This window comes from Ictidomys tridecemlineatus, chromosome Y, assembly GCF_052094955.1.
Source record: "Ictidomys tridecemlineatus isolate mIctTri1 chromosome Y, mIctTri1.hap1, whole genome shotgun sequence".
NCBI classification, from domain to species: domain Eukaryota; kingdom Metazoa; phylum Chordata; class Mammalia; order Rodentia; family Sciuridae; genus Ictidomys; species Ictidomys tridecemlineatus.
Genome location: NC_135494.1, coordinates 12,822,093 through 12,844,006, shown reverse-complemented (window position 1 = coordinate 12,844,006; position 21,914 = coordinate 12,822,093). Strand labels below are relative to the sequence as shown.

General features: G+C 35.6%; 1 protein-coding gene across 1 annotated transcript; it reads left to right on the top strand.

Moving 5' to 3' along the window:
- The first annotated feature begins 3,978 nt into the window (after window positions 1-3,978).
- Window positions 3,979-8,815, top strand: LOC144372030 (uncharacterized). The gene is made up of 2 exons (XM_078035455.1): window positions 3,979-4,055; window positions 6,768-8,815. Exons 1-2 carry the CDS (start codon window positions 3,979-3,981, stop codon window positions 8,641-8,643), a joined length of 1,953 nt encoding a protein of 650 aa, XP_077891581.1. The 3' UTR covers window positions 8,644-8,815.
- The last annotated feature ends 13,099 nt before the right edge of the window (window positions 8,816-21,914 follow it).

The following is a 21,914-nucleotide window of genomic DNA, read 5'->3' as shown; positions in this document are numbered from 1 at the left end:
TTTGTCTAGGAGTAAGACTTTAGTATTTTAAAATTACCATAAAGATGTTTCCAATTCTGTTTATCTTTTATGTATTTGTCACATTTTTAATTTTGATAAAAACTATATGCTGTATAACTTTCCTGAACTTACTGTCTTATATATTTTGAATTTACTTCTCAGTAGTATTCATATAAATTGGTTTGTAAGATTTTTTTTCTAGAATGTGTGTATCACATAAAATGTAAGTTTATTTTTTCTCCAAACAAGTGATTTTTTGTCTCACCTTTTCATCCCTGATGCCATTCTTTTTGGTGTCTATATTTGGCTACAGTAGATATCTCTCATACATAGAGTTACCTGGTATTTGTTTTTTTTTTATTGGTATTACTATTTCACTTAATATACTATCTTAAAAGTTGATCATTGTAAATATTACACAATTTCTTATCTTTGTAAAAATTTAAAAGTTTTCATATTTCATTTAAAATTGCCTACATGTAGTCATGTGAAATGTAATTTGATTGGTTTGCCACATTGGTCTCTGTTGAATGTTGTTTTAATGAGCATAGATCTGTAAATATATTTTGATTTGACCATCAAATTGAGGGCTAATTGATGTGCTTTTAGTTTTATTACTCATGTCTTCCTCATTTAACCTCAAGCTAAAATGCTCTATTGAATATTGTAACTTTTATTGTATTTATATAAGGAAGCATTTTTTAATTTTAATATATGTAGTTATGTATGTACCCAGGATATTCCATAGAATTGTTCAAATAACTTATTTTGTACATGCAAAAATAATATTGATTTTTTGATTGGTATTACATGGACTTCATAGATTACTTTGGGTGCTTTAGGCTTTTTTTCTGTAACAGAGGTGTTTACCCTCTGAGCCACATCTACACCCCTTTTTTGGGAAGGTTACTTGGGATTAACCTTAGGGTCACTTGCCCACTGAGCTACATCCCAAGCCCCATTTTGTATTTTATTTAGAAGCATGGTCTTCTTTAGTTGCTTACCACCTTGTTTTGATGAGGCTGGATTTGAGCTCACAATCTTGCTTTCTAAGACTCCCAAGCTTCTTGAATTAAAAGTGTGTGTTATCACGCCTGGCTGGCAGCTGTTTTATATATCATTTTGCTACATTGTCTAGATAAGTTGCTTAGGGCCTTGCTTAATTTCTGAATTTGGCTTTAAACTCATATTCATAAATTTTAAATATCACTTTTGCTTTTGATTTCTGTCTTATTATGTTATGTTAGAATGCAACTTCAATATTGTAATATCTGTTAACATTTGTTTTGCACGTTTAACCTGATTTCTTTGGAATAATATTCCAGAGACTACAGAGAATATTGCCTCTGTAAACCAAAATGGTTTTTAATGTTATTTGAAGGTTTTTTTTTTTATTCCTTGGGTAATAATGAAATTCTATTTTTTATTCTTTGTATTAATCGGGGATTGATGTCTCCTATTATTATGTTTTTGCTTTCTATGATGTTGAATTTTGTCTTTTTTTTCTATAGATGAAAAACATTATTTGAGTTACAAATATATTCCATATGATTGTATTCTAAGGATTTGGCATATTTATTTTTATATAATATTCTACTTTGTCTCTTATTTATATAAATATTATCAACAATTTTGAATGTAATATTTGTTTTATCCTTTTGTTTTTAATTTTTTTGTGATCTTATATCTAAAGAGAATTTTTGTAGATTTAAATCTGACATAGTTAACATATTTTTAAGTTTAATCTTGTTTGTCATAGTGTGTTTTGATTAGTTGTTTTTCAAAATTGTTTATTGATATTGAAATTAGTGATGAGGAAAAACTTCTATAGTTTTCAAGTTTTGTTGATTTCTTATATTTTTTTTCTACTATTAAAATATGCCTTAATGCATAGCTCATACATTTTTTATGGTGATAATTTACTTTTTTCTATTTTTTTATCCTTGATGTTTATTTTGTCATTACTTTGTAATTATTTAAGTGCTTAAAAACAGTAGAATAAATTGGAAATTACATTCTTATATTCTTAAATGAATATGCAACCAGTGTAACTCCACATAATTTACCACCAAAAGAATAGATTGTTATAATTTATGAATGTATGATATATGAAGATACATTCTACTCTCATGTATAAGTAAAGGAAAATTAATGAAAAAAATAAAGTACTTAGTTTGCACTACATTTTAATCTGAATTTCTTTACATGTGTTGCCATGATTTGTTATTCATGTCACACCTGCTTTTCTAATTTATACTAATTATCAAATATTTATGATAATTTTTATGCTTCAGTTTTCCACATTCTATTGTAGAATAAAACGTTTTACATACAACAATGAAAGTATAATAAAATATATATTTGTATATATTTTTCTTTTCCAAAAGAGCTTTCAAATTTTATATGAGTTCTGTTGTGAAGAATATTTTATTGCAAATATTCCACTGATTATTTCTCTTACAGCAGGTCAAGAAGTAAAGCAATTTTTGAATATTTTTATATCTTTAAAGATGTATTTTTCATAAAGTTAAAAATAATGGTATTGGTAGATAAAGTATTCTAGGTTCATATTTTCTTTTTTTTTCAACATATATATCTATATATCCCAATTCCTTTCTGGAAGTCTTCTGCAAAGAAATCAACTGTTAATCATAAAAGAATATCTTTGTAAATAAAATTTCTCTTTTTATATCTTTTGATATCAATTATATTTTGAAGAGTTTTAAAAGTTTGGTAATAAATTTATTAACTTTATTTATTTATTTATTTATTTTGAATTCAACTCAGAGGCACTCAACCATTGAGTTACAACACCATCACTATTGTATATTTCACTTAGAGACAGGTTCTCACTGAGGTGCTTACTGCCTCATCATTGTCGAGTCTGTCCTTGAACTCCTGATCCTCCTGTCTCAGCTTCCCAAAATGCTGGGGTTGATGTTATGCATGGCTGTGTCCAACACTACCTGCGTCTTCTAATTAATTTTAGCATTTGATATATTTTATTCCTCAAATTTTTACTTCATGAGACTGTGTGTGTGTGTGTGTGTTGGGGGGGGGTGGCCTGGGAATCAAGACCAGCCTTTTGCATGTGAGTCAAGCAATCTACCATCTAAAATGTATCCCCAGCCTGAGACATTTTTAAATGAATATTTCTAGTATATAATTTCTACTTTTTCTGATCCTATTTTTCTGAATTTATTTTCAATTTTCAACATTTTTATTTAGTTTAATAAATATCTTTCAAGAGGTTGTTGGGCATTGCTTAGATAATTAACAACATCAATTTTCCAACTCTCAACTTTTGGTTTGCTTGAGTAGAGTATAACCTTTATTGTGTGAGCTATTATTTTCATTGAGATTTTTCTATTTAAAATATGTTAAACTAAATCATCAGTCATTTTGGAAAATATTTGGAAGTTACAATGTAAACAAAAACAGGTCATGTGCAATGATATATAAATGTAATTCCATATAATTGGGAATCTATGGCAGTGGAATTCCAGGTTGAAATAAATTTTAGCATTGTTGTAATAAACTGTCTCAAAAAAAGTATAAACATAGAAAGATTTATGAATGTATTTTAGTGATAGAATATCACTGTGTTTAATCCTAAGAAATACTTCCCAAAAAGATAAATAGAAAAAAAAACTAAATAAGAGATTTATTTTCTGCAACATTTGAGTCACAGGTGGAGTTAAATATGTTGAAGTGAAGGGCTGTGATTGTGAAATCAGTCAGGTTGAATGTTGTCCTCATCTGTGGTGCTACAAATTCTTAAGATGATTTTCAAAGTTCTCACAGCTTTTTTCAGCATATATAGTAAATTCTGTATATTTTTTGAGTAATAATGGCTTTAAATTATTCTGTTCTGGTGCTATTCCCCTCCCCTACCTTGATAAGTTTTTATATATTTGCAGAGTCTATTCCCCATAGTGTCATAAGTGGAATAACTTGCTATTTTAATTTATTTCAGGTATGACTTCTAATCCAAACCAAGAATTTTCAGAAGAAGAAGAAATAAAATATTTTGTGCAAAACTTGATAAAGAGAAGGTATGGATACCAAGAGAGTTATATACTTAATTTTAAACAAGAAATAGAAATTAAAAGAGAGAAAAGTTCAAAAAATTTTTAATAAAGAGGAAAAAAAATAATGAAAATTATTTCTACACAAAATTACAAATTAATCAGGTTACATTATTACAAACATCTCAGAAGACTGACTCCTCAAGTTGTGACAGCCACTTTTTGTTTGGTTAAAATTTTTAAGTACATTATTATAATTTTAAAATATTTTGTATAAAACCACTACAATGCATACTATTTTCAAATGCAAAAATATGTATCAACCTACATATACATTCAATGTTTACAGGCCATTATAAAGCTTAGTCTTTAAAATACCTTCAGGAAAATAAAGACTCAACCAGTTTTGGAAGCTTTAGAAATAAAACTAGAATAGAAATTCGCATTTTAGTGAAAAAAATCTAAACAGTAATAAAATGCTTATTGATCAGTTATGTTTTAACTTTTAATAATCTCTATGTGATTGCACATTAGATAAAAGTCTAAAGATCACTAATACAAAATTGCAATATTCTAATCTGATTTATGAAGTTATAACAAGGTGATTTTCTACACAATATAGACAAATTGTCTCATCATTTAAACACATGTATTTTTACTTAGAGACAAAAAAAAATATTCAGATTAAGGAGAAATGGAAATGCTGCAATAAGCCTCACTAATACTTTCTTTTGAAAAGAACTATTGATTAATTAAATATGTTTAAGGTGAAAGTTTGGTAGCCATTTCTTTTTAAATGCATTAATAATTAATAAAAGAGAAGAGAAGCAGCAATGTCCTTCTTAAACACATCAAATAAGCATACAGCTCATCTGTCATTTACAGCAATTGAAACAAAGGAAAGACTCGGGAACTTCTAGAACAGTCTCCCAGAAAACCCAAAGCCCAAATGGCATGCAGGAATGCATCACACCTCAAAAGCAGACATGGGGGTCTTATGAGAACAATGTAAGTCTTCTGACACTCTTCTGGGCTCATGCTGAGGAGTAGAAAATATGCCTGGTGCATAAGCAGTAGGGAAGGTGTGGGGCTAATGAAAAACAATGAAGGACTGAAGCTTGTAATTGTAAAACTTTTAAGACAATTAAAACAGCCACATTGGTGAGGTAAGACCACCTTTGAATGGGGCATGTCTTACCATGAAATTTCTCCTCCTTAGGAAACAAAGATCTATAATGTCTTTGTCACTCCATGATTCTTTCTACTGTTTCCGGATACCATTTTGTAGACCCTTCTCCCTGAAACTTGATGGTTTGAGTCAAGGTTGCTTGTAAATATTTATAATTTTAATTCAACTTGAAACACTCTTTGTGTAGTTACCTATCTATTCATGACTTACAAGTTAGCATAATCACTCCATGTCATAGGACCTCAAGCATTCCACCTGAGTCATTTCCTTCTTGGAAAGTGATGAGCCACCTGAAAAAAAAAATGAATATCTGAAATAAATAAATAAAGGAATATGACACAAGGCCATAACTTATGATAAAAGAGGTAAAGCACCTTATAGATTCTCTAGACCACATAAGATCTAAAAAAAAGATGACTTGATAATTTTTCCATTCTTTATTTAAGGGAGTGTACATCAAATGTAGGAATAAAATTTCAACAGTAAAATTCTTTCTTTAAACATGTAAATTGGCATTCTAGCAAGCTCACCCATCTTTATGATGCTGTGGCTATGTGGCTCCAATAGATGATACCATCTCCAGTGCCATGCTGAATTTAGACAAAACTAGGTAGTATATAACATGTATTGGATAGTCTCAAACAAGCTGGATTTCAACTGTGAGTTCACAGATACCAGTCTTTTTCTCCTAATGGATTCCATGCTTTTAAAAAAAAAAAATTTCATGTGGAGTTCATAGATATCTTTCAGCAGATCCATCTGACATGCACTGCTTTATCTTTCACATCAACAGAGATTTTGACCAATCTCCAAGTGAATACCCAAAATATCTATACATTCTGTGGTTGTGGGTGGAACGAGAAAAACTTTCCAAGTGTAAGATCCAGAGACTTCCTGGATCCTATACATGTCCCAAGTGAACTAAATCTCAGGCCATAGCACTACTCATCTGTGCATCTCAAGGAATATGTTTTCAACAAATCCAAAGTATTTTCTAACTGATTTCAGTGAGCTAGTTACATAGAAAGAATTTTAACAACACCCTCAGTGATATATATTTTTGCTGGAAAATTGAGCAGCCCAGCTCAGATGCAGTTTGGTCTTTGGCTTCATGAAAATGCTCTGACACATAAGCACCATGTTTATGTTCCAGTGCCTGCAGGATTTCCCGCAAATTAAAACCAAACAATAGTGTGTTTGAGGCAAGTTGGAACTGTAGGGATATGGGGCATTGGCTAAGCTGGAAAGAGACAACAACAAATATGGCAGTCATATTTGAGGACTCATGTGTGCTTTTAAATATATTTGCACAGCATTTTGTAACTATACCCTTCCTCTAAAAGATACAAAATTTGCTCTGTAGTCAATTTCATTCTTTAGTTAGTAAGTTGAATAATTTGAAATGCACCATTTTGTAAATATCCACAAATATTTCTGTTCAGGACCTGTAGACAATCTCTACCCAAAGTAATTAGCAGTATATTAGATTTGGTGTAAAACAATGTAAATTCTGTGAAAGTCATTAAAATTTCCCTTTTTTTATATCCTAGAAAACATCCATGTGATCAGTTAAAAGAGCTTTACAATGATAAAAGTGAAAAAGTTTTTAATCCATGCCCAAAATTTATTTATCCAAGCTTTCATAATCAAGAGACAAATTACAGATATAAGGTGTGTGAAAGCATTTTTAGTAAAACTACAAGAATTTCTGAACTCCAGAGAATTAATTTTTGTGGGAACCCCTACAAGTTTAAAGAATATGTAAAAGCATTTAAAGATCCCTCAATTGTTTATCAGAGTAGTGAAAAATCCTCCATAAGTAAAGAATATGAAAAATATTTTCCTCAAATTCCATCCATTACTAAAAACCATAGGCTTTACAATGAAGATATACCCTACAAATTGAAGAAATGTGAAAATGTCTTTAAGTGTTGCTCAAACCTTTTTAAACACTACAGTAATCATACTGGAGAGAAAATCTGGAAAGGTAAAGAAAGTGTCAAAGCCTTTAATCAAAAATCACACCTTACTGAACACCAGAAAATTTATACTGGAGAAAAGCCATACAAATGTACAGAATGTGGCAAAGCTTTTAATTATACACTAAGCTTTACACGACACCAGAGAATTCATACTGGAGAAAAGCCATACAAATGTACAGAATGTGGCAAAGCTTTTAATCGAAAATCACAACTTACTGAACACCAGAGACTTCACACTGGAGAAAAGCCATACAAATGTAAAGAATGTGGCAAGGCTTTTAATAAAACATCACGCCTTACTCAACACCAGAGAATTCATACTGGAGAAAAGCCATACAAATGTAAAGAATGTGGCAAGGCTTTTAATTCAAAATCTTACCTTAGTGAACACCAGAGAATCCATACTGGAGAAATGCCATACAAATGTAAAGAATGTGGGAAAGCTTTTAATTATAAACTAAGCCTTACTCGACACCAGAAAATTCATACTGGAGAAAAGCCATACAAATGTAAAGAATGTGGCAAGGCTTTTAATTCAAAATATTACCTTAGTGTACACCAGAGAATCCATACTGGAAAAAAGCCATACACATGTTCAGAATGTGGCAAAGCTTTTAATCAAAAATCACAACTTACTGAACACCAGAGACTTCACACTGGAGAAAAGCCATATAAATGTAAAGAATGTGGCAAGGCTTTTAATAAAAAATCACGCCTTACTCAACACCAGAGAATTCATACTGGAGAAAAGCCATACAAATGTACAGAATGTGGCAAAGCTTTTAATAATGGAGTAAGCCTTACTCAACACCAGAGAATTCATACTGGAGAAAAGCCATACAAATGTAAAGAATGTGGCAAGGCTTTTAATTCAAAATCTTACCTTAGTGAACACCAGAGAATCCATACTGTAGAAAAGTCATACAAATGTAAAGAATGTGGGAAAGCTTTTAATTATAAACTAAGCCTTACTCGACACCAGAAAATTCATACTGGAGAAAAGCCATACAAATGTAAAGAATGTGGCAAGGCTTTTAATTCAAAATATTACCTTAGTGTACACCAGAGAATCCATACTGGAGAAATGCCATACAAGTGTAAAGAATGTGGCAAGGCCTTTAATTCAAAATATTACCTTAGTGAACACAAGAGGATCCATACTGGAGAAATGCCATACAAATGTAAAGAATGTGCCAAGGCTTTTAATTCAAAATATTACCTTAGTGTACACCAGAGAATCCATACTGGAGAAAAGCCATACACATGTACAGAATGTGGCAAAGATTTTAATCAAAAATCACACCTTACTGAACACCAGAGAATTCATAATGGAGAAAAGCCATACAAATGTAAAGAATGTGGCAAGGCTTTTAATTCAAAATCTTACCTTAGTGTACACCAGAGAATCCATACTGGAGAAATGCCATACAAGTGTAAAGAATGAGGGAGAGCTTTTAATTATAAACTAAGCCTTACTCGACACCAGAAAATTCATACTGGAGAAAAGCCATAGAAATGTACAGAATGAGGCAAAGCTTTTAATTCAAAATCTCACCTTAGTGAACACCTGAGAATCCATACTGGAGAAATGCAATACAAATGTAAAGAATGTGGCAAAGCTTTTAATTATAGACTAAGCCTTACTCTACACCAGAGAATTCATACTGGAGAAAAGCCATACAAATGTAAAAAATGTGGAAAAGCTTTTATTCAAAAATCACATCTTACTGGACATCAGAAAATTCATACTGGAAAAAACCATACAAATGTAAAGAATGTGGCAAAGCTTTTAATAAAGATTATACCTTATGCAACACCAGAGAATTCATACTGGGGAGACACCATACTAATATCAATGTTGCAAAGCTTCTCATTGAAAGTCACTCCTTAGTCAACACCAGAGACTTCATATAGGAGAAAAGCCATACAACTGAATAGAATGTGGCAACGTTTTTAACCAAAAATCATACATTATTTGACACCAGAGAATTAATACTGGGGAAAAGCCATACTAGTGTAAACAATATGGCAAAGCTCTTTATCAAGGATCACACATTTCTAAACACCAGAGAATTCATACTGGGGAGAAACTGTAGAAAAGCAAAGAATGTGGCAAAGCTATTTTATTTATAAAAGTATTGTTGTTCACCAAATATTCATACTGGATAAGAGCCATGTCAATATTATGAATGTGGCAAAGTTTTAAGTGTGCTTCAACTGTTAACAAGAAAGAGGTCATTCATACTTGAGACAATTCTCACAAATCTATAGACTGTAAAAGTCATTTGTTGTAAGATCACACCTCATTGGTCACCAGAAACTTCATACTGGAAAGAAAAATTACAATTGTCCAGAGATAGCTCTGCAGTGCTCACTCCATAAAACCTCAACCCTTGCCCAACTGGCCATTACACAGGAGCCCATGGAAGTGGGCAGGAAGCATGGTTGGACACTTGGCCCTCTTTCCTTCTGTGGACCTCTCCAGGTTCACTTGTCCTTTCATCAGTTTCTGTTTGAATTGATTAAATTCAAATCATTTTTTTCCAAAGCTATTTCTGCACGTAAAGGCCTCTTTTGTGTCAAACTGACACATTAATAAAATCATCTTATGCCTGAAGTTTATGATCACATCAATGTTTTTCCCATAACCTCAGATGGACAGCATGTTCCTTTGTCAATGTCTTATTTATTTTATTTTGGGGGTATACTGAGGATTTAATTCAGGGCACTCAAACATTAAGCCACATCCCAGCCCTAGTTTGTATTTATTTATAGACACAATTTCACTGAGTTGATTAAGGCCTCACTTCTAGTACTCAGGCTGGGTTTCAAGTTGTGGTTCTACTGCCTCAGCCTCCTGTGCTTCTTGGATGACAAGCATGCATGTCAATGTCTTTCGCTCTGAGGTTAGTTAATTTTTACTCAGGATTTTATGGGCATAAAAAGCATTAAAAAGATATTTTTGTCACACTTCAGGTATCAGATTCTAGCTTTTCAAATGACACATGTTAGCTTTCTGCATCAAATGCAGAGTTCACAAGTTTGAAACCAGGTGCTGAGAAACAAAGATTTTGAACAGCAAAATACAATATATGTGTGGTTAAATTCACACATGTAGTGGGTATGAATGCTCACACTGAATAGACAGCAGAAGGCCTGTCTATGACCCTGAGAGCCCTGAGACTCCATCCATGACTTTGAGCACCTGATCCTCCAGAGGGTTAGCACATATGAGAAAGAAGCATACTACCTTTTTCCACCCCTAAACATACTATAGCAGTTACTATCAGACCAGGGGTAGCACTGTGTGTCTTTGTACCAATGTGTTGCTCTGCTTGCATATATCTGACATCTGTTTTTGAGAACACTGAGCCAGTTCCTGATGAAACATAGTTGCCCTTTTTTCTCTTAAAAGAAAACCACAGCCCTGCACACTTTTTAAATCAATGATTGTGTTACATTTGAAAAAAAAAAGAATTGTTAAAAAATGGTGTCAATGAAAAGCATTTGGACTGATGAGTCCATCCTGCTAGTAACACTTGCAGGGATACAGTTGTGTCACCCAGGAAAAATGTCTGTCCCAAGCCACATTGTGAAAGCTCATATAGTTAACATCTTTCCCAGAATCCATCCTCAGCTCCTCAAGGTGCTTCTTTCCAGGGAATGATGTTTTTAACAGTCAATAATCTATGAGGACATCTCTTCCACTGCAGTACTTCAGGTTCTCTCAGGATTCTGGAAGACTCAGTCTTCATCTGGGCACAGTGCTACACACTTTTCATCCAAGCAGCAGGAGAGGCTGAGGAAGGAGGATCACTTCAAAACCAGCCTCAGCCATTTTATAAGAATCTAAGCTACTTAGGAAGATCTTAACTCTAAATAAAAAGATTTGGGGATGTGGCTCAGTGGTAGAGAGCACTTTGGTTTGAGACTCAGGTTTTTTGGTCATCAGACTCAGTTTTTTGCTGTGCATAAGTCTGAACAACTGCAACATTTAAAAAGCTTTTTTTAAAAAAAAATGATAATAGCTGTAGTTAGTTCATGATCACAATTCAGACTCAAAAATCATGACCTAATCAACACCAGAGAATTCACACTGGAGAAAACCCATAGAAACGTAAAGAAGGTGACAAAACTGTTAATAAAAGAACAACACCAGAGAATTCATACTTGGGAGAAACCATACAAATATCAATAATGTGGCAAAGCTTAGGAAGTTAGGAAGATCATAGCTCTAAAGAAAAGAGACCCCGAGAAGACACAGAGACATCTTTGTAAACTCCACTGCAGGTGTGAACTTAGCTTTATACCTCACTGCTCAGAAGTTCTCAGCCATGGCAGTGGTTACACCCAGTGGACATTGAGCATTTTAGAGGCATTTTTTATTTTCAAGGTAGGGAATAGGTTTACTATACATTATCATGGTTGGCAAGCCCCTTGCCAAAAATAAGTCTTTGGTCTCTAAGTTTAACCATGCTTAGGCTCAGAAACTCTGGGGTAGCTCATACATGTGGGGGGAAAAAAAACATTGGTATTTTTCTAATTTATTATTTTCTCCCAAGTGCTTTAAGCACTATGATTGTCTCCAAGTAGTGAGGAAGGAGGAAAGAAACAAAAGAAGGAGCAAAAGGAGAAACACAGCATATTATCAGAAGAAACCTAAATTTTGAAGGCAGAAGAATTATTAATTTGACCCTGATTGTGGTGCTATTAACTCTCTGACCAAGAGATCTACCACCCTTCCCAAACCTTACCAGTCTTTGAGGATGTAGTCTTTCCAGCTCTTCTATTCCAGTAATGAATAGTGAGTCATTGAGGACTTCACCTGCATTCACATGCACACATGCGCACACGCACGTGCACACACACACACACACACACACACACACACATTCAGGCAATCAGAATTTGCAACCCCATGCTGAAGCAGGGGGCCTGGGACATTATCTTGCCATCTACAAGAAAAACATTTAACTTCTGATCCTGCACATTCCACAATTTTCTGTGCAGTGTTTCACTTTCCCCTTCCAAGTTGCTATACGAGAGGGAAAAAAAGGTCCAGTGAGATTCAAAGCCAGGCCCCTGCCCGCATCTCTCTACCTGAGTAGTTTGCCTTGTCCCAAACATCCTGAGCTTGCCACAGGCAGGTAACACTTGGTGATAAATTGAGGACCAAAGAACAGAAGAGAGACTGTTGACAGGCATTAGATTTCTCTGCTCTGCTGGCCAACCTTTATGCCTCACTGGAAGATACTCTATTATAACAAGAAGTCCTGCTGCTCTGCAATCACCCACAAGGGTCTATAGGGTCAGTGAAGAAAAAAAATAATAATAATCGCAAACAGGTTCTTTCCTGAGGGAGCTCTACTCCCTTTTGCTCTCTATCAAGCCTCTAGAAGAACCTACAGAGTCATTTCCTTTTTTTTTTTTTTTTTTGGAAATAGAATGTACCTGTGTTACTGCAGCCTTTTACAGCCTGGACTCTCTTTCTTTGACAATGGGGCTTTGCTGAACATGAAGGGGATAAATTCTTTGACTGTGTGTATGTGTGTGGGTGTGTGTGTGTATGTTGGGGGCAGAGGAAGGTACTGAAGATTTAACTCAAGAGCATTCTACAGCTGTTCTACCATACCGGAAGAAGATACCTAGATGTGTTTTTGTATATTTCACTGTGAGCCAGGGTCTCACTAAATTGTTCCAGCTGACCTTGAACTTAAAATCCACCAGCTTCAGTCCCCTGAATCCCTTGATTTATAGGTATGGACCACCACACCCAGGCATGCTCTACTTCTCCCAGTCATGACTTTCTGTAGCGAGTTAATTCTTAGAAATAGTTAGCCATCTTCCCAAGTTGTTCATGTGAAAATTAACTAATATTATTTCCATACTACCAATATCTTTCTTATTATGCTCCCAGCATCCAAAGTCAGCTTTGTCTGATCTAATCATGGCATGTCCAGGTACCAGAATACCAGAGATGGCTCATGTCCTCTAAAGCTCACTGAAATTATAACATACTAACCCTAAATTCACGTATGCTATCTCATCTTTTCTTCCTGCACAAATACAAGAAAGTCTCTTTCCCATTTTATCCATCATCTCCCACACCCTGATCTCCTGACGAACCCTGGAGCTTCCCAAATGCCTCTTCAGTACTGCTTGTAGAAAACTGTTCTCTATGACAGAGTATGTGTTTATGTGCATCTTCTACATATGTTTAAAACCAACTCAAGGCACTCTTAGGGATATGTAAAATCTATAAAACTCAAAAGGGCCAGAGCAACTACATCTGTAACCTGTACCACTTGATTTTTTTTATGAGGAGGCACTGAAGCCCCTTCTTTCTGTTAGGCCTTCCCTCTCATAGAGCTGGGGAGCACAAAGGGCTGCCAGAGGTGAGTGGAAAAGAGGGGCACTGCACCTGGAATGTGGGAATTGTGCAGGCACTATTCCTGTTGCACCATTGTTGTAAACGTGGTTTGCAGAAGAGGTACATTAGCAGATAAAGTCCACAATAGTCTGGAGTAGAGCTAGGCTTGTACACTAAGATTCAAATTCAAGATATCTTCCTACCTTCTCAGTTACCTTCCTTATAAACACGTTAAAGCATCAAAAAAGGCAGGCCACATGTTCTATAAAACCAGATTATACTTTTCAGGAGAAGAAAATATTGTCTCTACTTTTCTCCTCCAGATTGGTATTATTAGCACCTATGACCATATCTGTGCCACCACCAGGACTTCAGTCTGTGGGGAAATAGTCTGCCTGTCCTATATGAAGAGGAGGACCTGTACCATTCTAAATAAATTTCTAGCCACAGTACTAGAGTAGTACTGTAGTTAAAGACCCTAGCTTCATATAACTTCCTAGAATCTGAAGTAAAACCTGCCTCAGCACAGAACACTTAAGGGAAAATGATGGAAGCAACCAACAGAAGCCCCCAGTCACCTGCAGAGCGCCCTCCTTTGGCAAAAACAAAAGAAAACAAAACAAAACAAAAAACATGCTCACCATCTAGTGGTCTTATTAGGCAACTGTGGGTATCTGTACATCATGATCCAGAATCTTTATTTAAGAAAACCATGGTCCATGGTTATCATGGTTATAGTGCAGTAACATGGCCTTTAGAGATTCTTTTTTATTTTTTAAAATATTTTGTTTTTAGATTGAGGTGGATGCAATTTATTTAAATTTTAATTCTATGTTGTGCTGAGGATCAAACCCAGTGACTCATGCATGCTATGAGAACACACTTCCACTGAGTCACAAATCCAGCCCCCTTTAGAGGTTTTAAACAAGAGATTGGGTATTGCTTTAATATCTGGAAGAGAAGTAACAGTTAAAATGTTTACAGGGATTTGACTCTTAGCTGTGGGTGTTGTGATTGAAGGTCTTAATGCGGTCATTGCAACAGGATTCCCTGAACATCTCAGCAGTAGAGATCCATACACCCAGCCCCTTAAATCTCAGGGTCTGTCCATCAGGGCTGAAACTAGACAATTTTGGATGCAAGTCATTAAGCTGTAAGTTAATGAGGTCATAATAACTTTTTTTTTTGTAAAGTGGTGAAAAAAAATTGTTCTTGGAGTAGAGACTAAATCAGGGCACAGATTCTAAGCCCCAACCATACAACTGAATGGATAATTAAAATTAAGATTTTTGAGCCAGTCTGAGTCTCATATAGTAAGGCTGAACTGCAACCTGAGAATTCACATTTCTATTCAGTTCTCTGGTAAAACTGATGTTTGTCTGGGGCCCAGTCTTTGGGATGCAGGATCAACCATAGTATGACTTAGGCTAAACTACTTCTCACTAAATGATAGGGGATAGATTTGAGTGGTGAGAGCATGAGGTTCAGGGAATAATTATATAAAAGTGGGGATCACTGTGTTGACCACCACATGCTTTTCTATCATGAAGAAATTAACCTGCCACCCAGCCTGACTTAAGTTGTCAGGGTATATCACATTCCTCAATAAACTGTTGTCAGCAAGAAAAAATCAGGTATAAAATAATGTCCATAAGAAGAAGCTGTATTACCCTTAAGAAGGGAACTTTTGTGACTCTTTCCATGTACCACATTCTTAAACCCAGAGAGATAGAAATATTTTTCCTAGCTCTAAAATCTGCAAGAATTTATGGTTAAGAATCCAATGTCAGGAAGATATAAACAACCTAAACAGACCAATATTAAGTGAGGAAATAGAAGAAGCCATCAAAAGACTACCAACCAAGAAAAGCCCAGGAACGGATGGATATACAGCAGAGTTTTACAAGAACTTTAATGAAGAACTAATACCAATACTCCATAATGTATTTCAGGAGATAGAAAATGAGGGAGAACTTCCGAATTCATGCTATGAGGCCAATATCACCCTGATTCCCAGACCAGATAAGGACACCTCAAAGAAAGAAAACTACAGACCAATATCCCTAATGAATTTAGATGCAAAAATACTCAATAAAATTCTGGCAAATCATATACAAAAACCTATCAAAAATATCCTGCACCATGATCAAGTAGGATTCATCCCTGGGATGCAAGGCTGGTTCAATATATGGAAATCAATAAACATTATTCACCACATCAATAGACATAAAGATAAGAACCATATGACCATCTAGATAAATGCAGAAAAAGCATTTGACAAAGTATACCATCCCTTTATGTTCAAAACGTTAGAAAAACTAGGGATAACAGGAACTTACCTCAACATTGTAAAAGCTATATATGCAAAGCCTCAGGCTAGCATCATTCTGAATGGAAAAAAACTGAAGGCATTTCCTCTAAAATCTGGAACAAGACAGGGACGCCCTGTCTCACTGCTTTTATTCAATATAGTTCTTGAAATACTGGCCAGAGCAATTAGACAGACAAAATAAATTAAAGGCATTAAGATAAAAAAAGAATAACTTAAATTATCACTATTTGTGGATGATATGATCCTATACCTAGAAGACACATTAGGGTCTACAAAGAAACTACTAGAGCTAATAAATGAATTCAGCAAAGTGGCAGGATATAAAATCAACATGCATAAATCTAAGGCATTCGTGTATATCAGCGACAAATCTTCTGAACTGGAAATGAGGAAAACCACCCCATTCACAATATCTTCAAAAAATAAAATAAAATACTTGGGAATAAAAGAGGTGAAAGATTTATATAATGAAAACTACAGAACCCTAAAGAGAAAAATAGAAGAAGATCTTAGAAGATGGAAAAATATACCCTGTTCATGGATAGGCAGAACTAACATCATCAAAATGGTTATATTACCAAAAGTTCTCTATAGGTTCAATGCAATGCCAATCAAAATCCCAACGGCATTTCTTGTAGAAATAGATAAAGCAATCATGAAATTCATATGAAAAACAAAAGACCCAGAATTGCAAAAGCAATTCTAAGCAGAAAGTGTGAATCAGGCGGTATAGCGATACCAGATTTCAAACTATATTACAGAGCAATAGTGACAAAAATAGCATGGTACTGGTACCAAAACAGGTGGGTGGACCAATGGTATAGAATAGAGGACACAGAGACTAATCCACAATGTTACAACTACCTTATATTTGATAAAGGGGCTAAAAGCATACAATGGAAGAAGGATAGCATCTTCAACAAATGGTGTTGGGAAAACTGGAAATCCATATGCAACAAAATGAAACTGAATCCCTTTCTCTCGCCATGCACAAAAGTTAACTCAAAATAGATCAAAGAGCTTGATATCAAATCAGAGACACTGCGTCTGATAGAAGAAAAAGTTGGCTACGATCTACATACTGTGGAGTCAACGAGCTTTGTATCAAATCAGAGACTCTGTGTCTGAAAAAAGAAAAAGTTGGCTCAGATCTACATATTGTGGGGTCAGGCTTCAAATTTCTTAGTAGGACACCCATAGCACAAGAGTTAATAACAAGAATCAACAAATGGGACTTACTTAAACTAAAAAGTTTTTTTCTCAGCAAGAGAAACAATAAGAGAGGTAAACAGGGAGCCTACATCATGGGAACAAATTTTTACTCCTCACACTTCAGATAGAGCCCTAATATCCAGAGAATACAAAGAACTCAAAAATTTAAACAATAAGAAAACAAATAACCCAATCAGCAAATGAGCCAAAGACCTAAACAGACACTTCTCAGAGGAGGACATACAATCAATCAATAAGTACATAAAAAAATGCTCACCATCTGTAGCAGTCAGAGAAATGCAGATCAAAACCACCCTAAGATACCATCTCACTCCAGTAAGATTGGCAGCCATTATGAAGTCAAACAACAACGAATGCTGGCGAGGATGTGGGGAAAAGGGTACTCTTGTACATTGCTGGTGGGACTGAAAATTGGTGTGGCCAATGTGGAAAGTAGTATGGAGATTCCTGGGAAAGCTGGGAATGGAACCCACCATTTGAAACAGCTATTGCCCTTCTTGGACTATTCCCTGTAGACCTTAAAAGAGTGTACTACAGGGATATTGCCACATCAATGTTTATAGTGGCAAAATTCACAATATCTAGACTGTGGAGCCAACCCCGATGTCCCTCAATAGATGAATGGATAAAAAAATGTGGCATTTATGCTCGATGGAGTACTACGCAGCACTAAGAAATGACAAAATCATGGAATTTGCAGGGAAATGGATGACATTAGAGCAGATTATGCTAAATGAAGCTAGCCAGTCCCTAAAAAACAAATGCCAAATGTCTTCTTTGATATAATGAGAGCAACTAAGAACAGAGCAGGGAGGAAGAGCAGGAGGAAAAGAGTAACATTAAACAGAGTCATGAGGTGGGAGGGAAAGGGAGAGAAAAGGAAAATTGCATGGTAATGGAAGGAGACCCTCATTGTTATACAAAATTACATATAAGAGGTTGTGATGGGAATGGGAAAAAATTAGAGAAATGAATTACAGTAGATGGGGTAGAGAGAGAAGATTGGAGGAGAGGGGAGGGGGGATAGTAGAGGATAGGAAAGGTAACAGAATACAACAGTTACTAATATGGCATTATGTAAAAATGTGGATGTGTAACCAATGTAATTCTGTAATTTTTGTAATGTTTTGAATAGCCAATAAAAAAAAAGAATTCAGTGAGAATCAGTTGCATTGGCCAAGGTGACCTAAAGTTATCGTAGCAGTGGGGACTTGACAATTGGATGTCATCCAGCTGTCAGTTCAAAGTCAAGTTGTTGGCCTGGGTGGTACTTTTTGGAAACTTCTCTGGGATACCCAACAAAAATGGATTGCATGAAAGGCACACTGTCTCTTTCTCCTTTCAGAGGACCCATTATCTACTATGAGAGTGTCCCCTTTCCTTGTTTATCTGTTCAATAAACCAATTCTTGTTTTTCTGAGTGAAATGTCTGAAATCTTTCTGACTTAGTTACAAAAATTAAGAGTTTGAAGGGGGCCTTCTTACTGTCTCAGTTTATATGAAGTCACCAACCTTGTATCATTAAACATTTAAAAAGTTCTCATGATCTACATTAAACTTTCTCTAGCTACACTTTCAAGATTTACAGAGTTGTAGTCTCCAGCTCTTTCAGAAAAAGCCAAAAGATAGAGCTAAGATAAAGCTAAATGGTGTGAATGTCTTTTTCCTCATACTCTAGTGGTTAGGACCACCAGGAGATAAGGTTGAGTCCAGTTCCTGTGCTGCAAAGATCTTTGGTTCCCACTTCTCTGTTCAAATAACCAATGAGGTTAGGATGGTCATCATCCACAGTATTTGAGGCCAGGAATGAGATGTCTCCACAAGATACATGCGTATTTTCATCACTTTCAAATAAAGATTTGCATGTAAGGTGTTTTATGCTAGAAAATTATCAAAATAAATGGTAAGGCTGTGCACTGGATAACCAGAAGAATTCCATCAGAGAATCAGTTCCATCCTGTATCTGCAGCATAAAGGTCTCTGGTAAATGCTTGACTGAATACACGACTCTTAGTTTACAAATAAGCAATGATCTGATCTCCACCCACAAATTCTGTTCAACCTATTCAAACCACTAGTACATAGAGCCAATCAGAAGTTATCCCTGCTCAAGGGACACTCAAGAAACTGGAAACAATAACCTTGCTTTACCTGTTCTACTCACTCAAGAAAATTATCTCAGTTGATGTGGTTTTAATATGCATTGCAGAACTATTAAAAAAATAATAATAATTTGCCTGAAACTAAAAACAAATTATTGGCTATAAATGTATGCCCACTTATAAGTGTAAGTTTAATACAATAAAACAAACACTTTCAGAGTTAATTTCTCCACTGAGCAACATCCCCAGCCCTATTTTGAATTTTATTTAGAGAGAGAGTTGCTTAATACCGTGGTATTGCTGAGGCTGGCTTTGAACTCAGGATGCTCCTTCCACAGGCTCCAGGGCCACTTGGATTACAGGCATGTACTACTGCACCTGGCCCCCAATTTTTTTTTTTTACAAGTAAAATATTTGTGGGTAGTTCTGACTTAGGCACAGCTGATTTCAGGAATCAGTGTTATTTCATCTCTCACTTCCCATTTCATTTTCCCATTTCATTACAGGGCAATAAGGTTTCCATGCTCACTTTCTACACTTTCTACAGTTATTTGTTGCCTCTGGAACAGTATGCCCAGACCAGCTTAAACCAACTTGGCAGGTTAAGTGCCGCTTGTTCAGGGGGCTTCAGGCTAAGACTTCTTGTCTGGGTAACCTGTCTGACTCACCCCACATGGAGTGGAATGCAGAAGGGGATTCCCAGAAAAAAACACAAGCAATTTCTGGAAGAAGAGAAAACAGACACTGGAGACAAATAACACATTAGACTCCCTTCTGATCTTCAGGGAAGCGATTGTCTGTACTGTGGAGCTGAGAAGTTTATGTTAGTTCATGACACTCTTCAAGCACTCAGGGCTCAGGAAATCCCCACTTCATAGATGAGGAAAACAGTACTCAGAGTGGGTTAAAATTCCTGTCAAAGGCCACTGGCCTTGAAAGTGGTAGACCTGAATATAAAGACAAATCCAGACTGTTTTGAATCAGTCTTGACCTCCCAGCTCAAGGCTAGTCTCTATCAAGTACAAAAAGCTTCTCATTGACATAGAGGAGGAAGAGGGGTAGCAGGAAATATAAAGATTTCCTGATAGAACTTCACATAGGCCTTGTACTGATAAGTTTGTTCCTGAGTTTGGGAGGCTTCCTGCCTACTGATACCTTCTAGTGATTGATACATATATATATTCCCACATCACATTTGCAGTTTTGGCATTAGTATTGTTTTTTGTTCACTTATTTTTCTTAAGTCAACTTGCCTCTTATACTTACAGAAATGTCCTCAAAACCTAAAGTGTTTGTGGCAGTTTTAAATCAAAATGAGTAATGCTTGCCTCAAATAAAAAATAGTTTTAAAATTTGATAAAAGTATTAAATGAATGGCTAGCCATATGTTCACCATTTAATATCATCCCCAAACTGAGGTGTCATCTTAAGAATCAACTTTGAAAACTAGAGCTACCAGGTCACACCAGAACACAAATGAACCCTATTCTCCTCCTGCACATGCAGTTTTCCATTCCTACAATTTCCTCTGCACTCTAAGAGCAAGTCTAAGGAAGTACCAGCTCCTCTAAACCAGGATGCCATGTTATCCTACCCAAAATGTGTCCAAGTCTCCACATCTTATCCTCAGGCTCTAGGTCGTGGCCACTGCAACCCTAGTTTCTGAACACATAGTTTTATAGGTGTATAAATTTATTCAGGGGCCTTGGTTTCTTCTAGCACTATTTTGCCTGAACATTGTATCATGTTATAATTCTCATTTTACCTTTAGTGTGATTATTGCTTTAAGTGCCCAGGGAAGAAGTCACCAGGTTTGCACAGTGTATCCAGGAAGCCCGGCAGTGCTAGGCCATACACATATTTGCCCACTTTTCTTCTGCCTACCTGCTGCACAAATGTCTGTCTTAGACCAAATTTCAGGGGAAGACACAGAGGCCACCAACCCCAAAATCAAGGAGGGTCTTTGAGAGTAAGAACAAATACCAGTCACTGTGAAGAGAAAAATGTCAGTTCTCAGGGACCTAGTCTAACTATCTTCCAAAAACAGCTGTGATAGAGCTGTATTTGATCAATATCCCCTGATTCCTTGCACAAGGTTTTCTTTTATTCAACTGTGATTATTTCTATCACAAATGACATTGATCTCCTTTCTCTAAGGATAGAATGTGAAAACTTCTCCTTCTAAATTTGTTTAGTCTCTGTGGAACAGCCATGTAGTCATAATGACTTTCTCTCACCTAGCAGATGAACCACATGACATCCTAGTAGCTAATGATCCTATAGAAATAGAAATTAAAAAAAAATACTTGAAAAAACAAAAGGATATAAAGAACCCACCACACCTTGCCCTCATTCTGAAGACTCCAAGACTTTTTATCCTGTGCATGGAGAAGGCTTCATGTGACTGCTTAAACCAGAAGGCTGCACATAAAGGACATTTACTCTGTTTCAGAAATCAATATGAAGTCATTGTGTTTTCAAGAAGGCAGGTTGTGGCTTTTTTTTCACAGTTGGCCACTTAGCTCCTTTCTGCTCAGCCCTATTTCACAACTTGGTTTAAGTCTGGCTCCTCTCTCAGTTTGGTAAGGGTCATTTTTAGGGGGTCAATGCATCCTACCTATTCAAACTCAGTACAACTACACCAGAAAGACAGCTGAGTATGGGTGAGACACACAAAG

Bases quoted from the DNA above. Each gene is read 5' to 3' on its own strand.
- LOC144372030 (XM_078035455.1), top strand. From the start codon at position 3,979: ATGACTTCTAATCCAAACCAAGAATTTTCAGAAGAAGAAGAAATAAAA. The intron at 4,056-6,767 runs GTATGGATACCA...TTTATATCCTAG, and splicing joins CAAAACTTGATAAAGAGAAG to AAAACATCCATGTGATCAGT.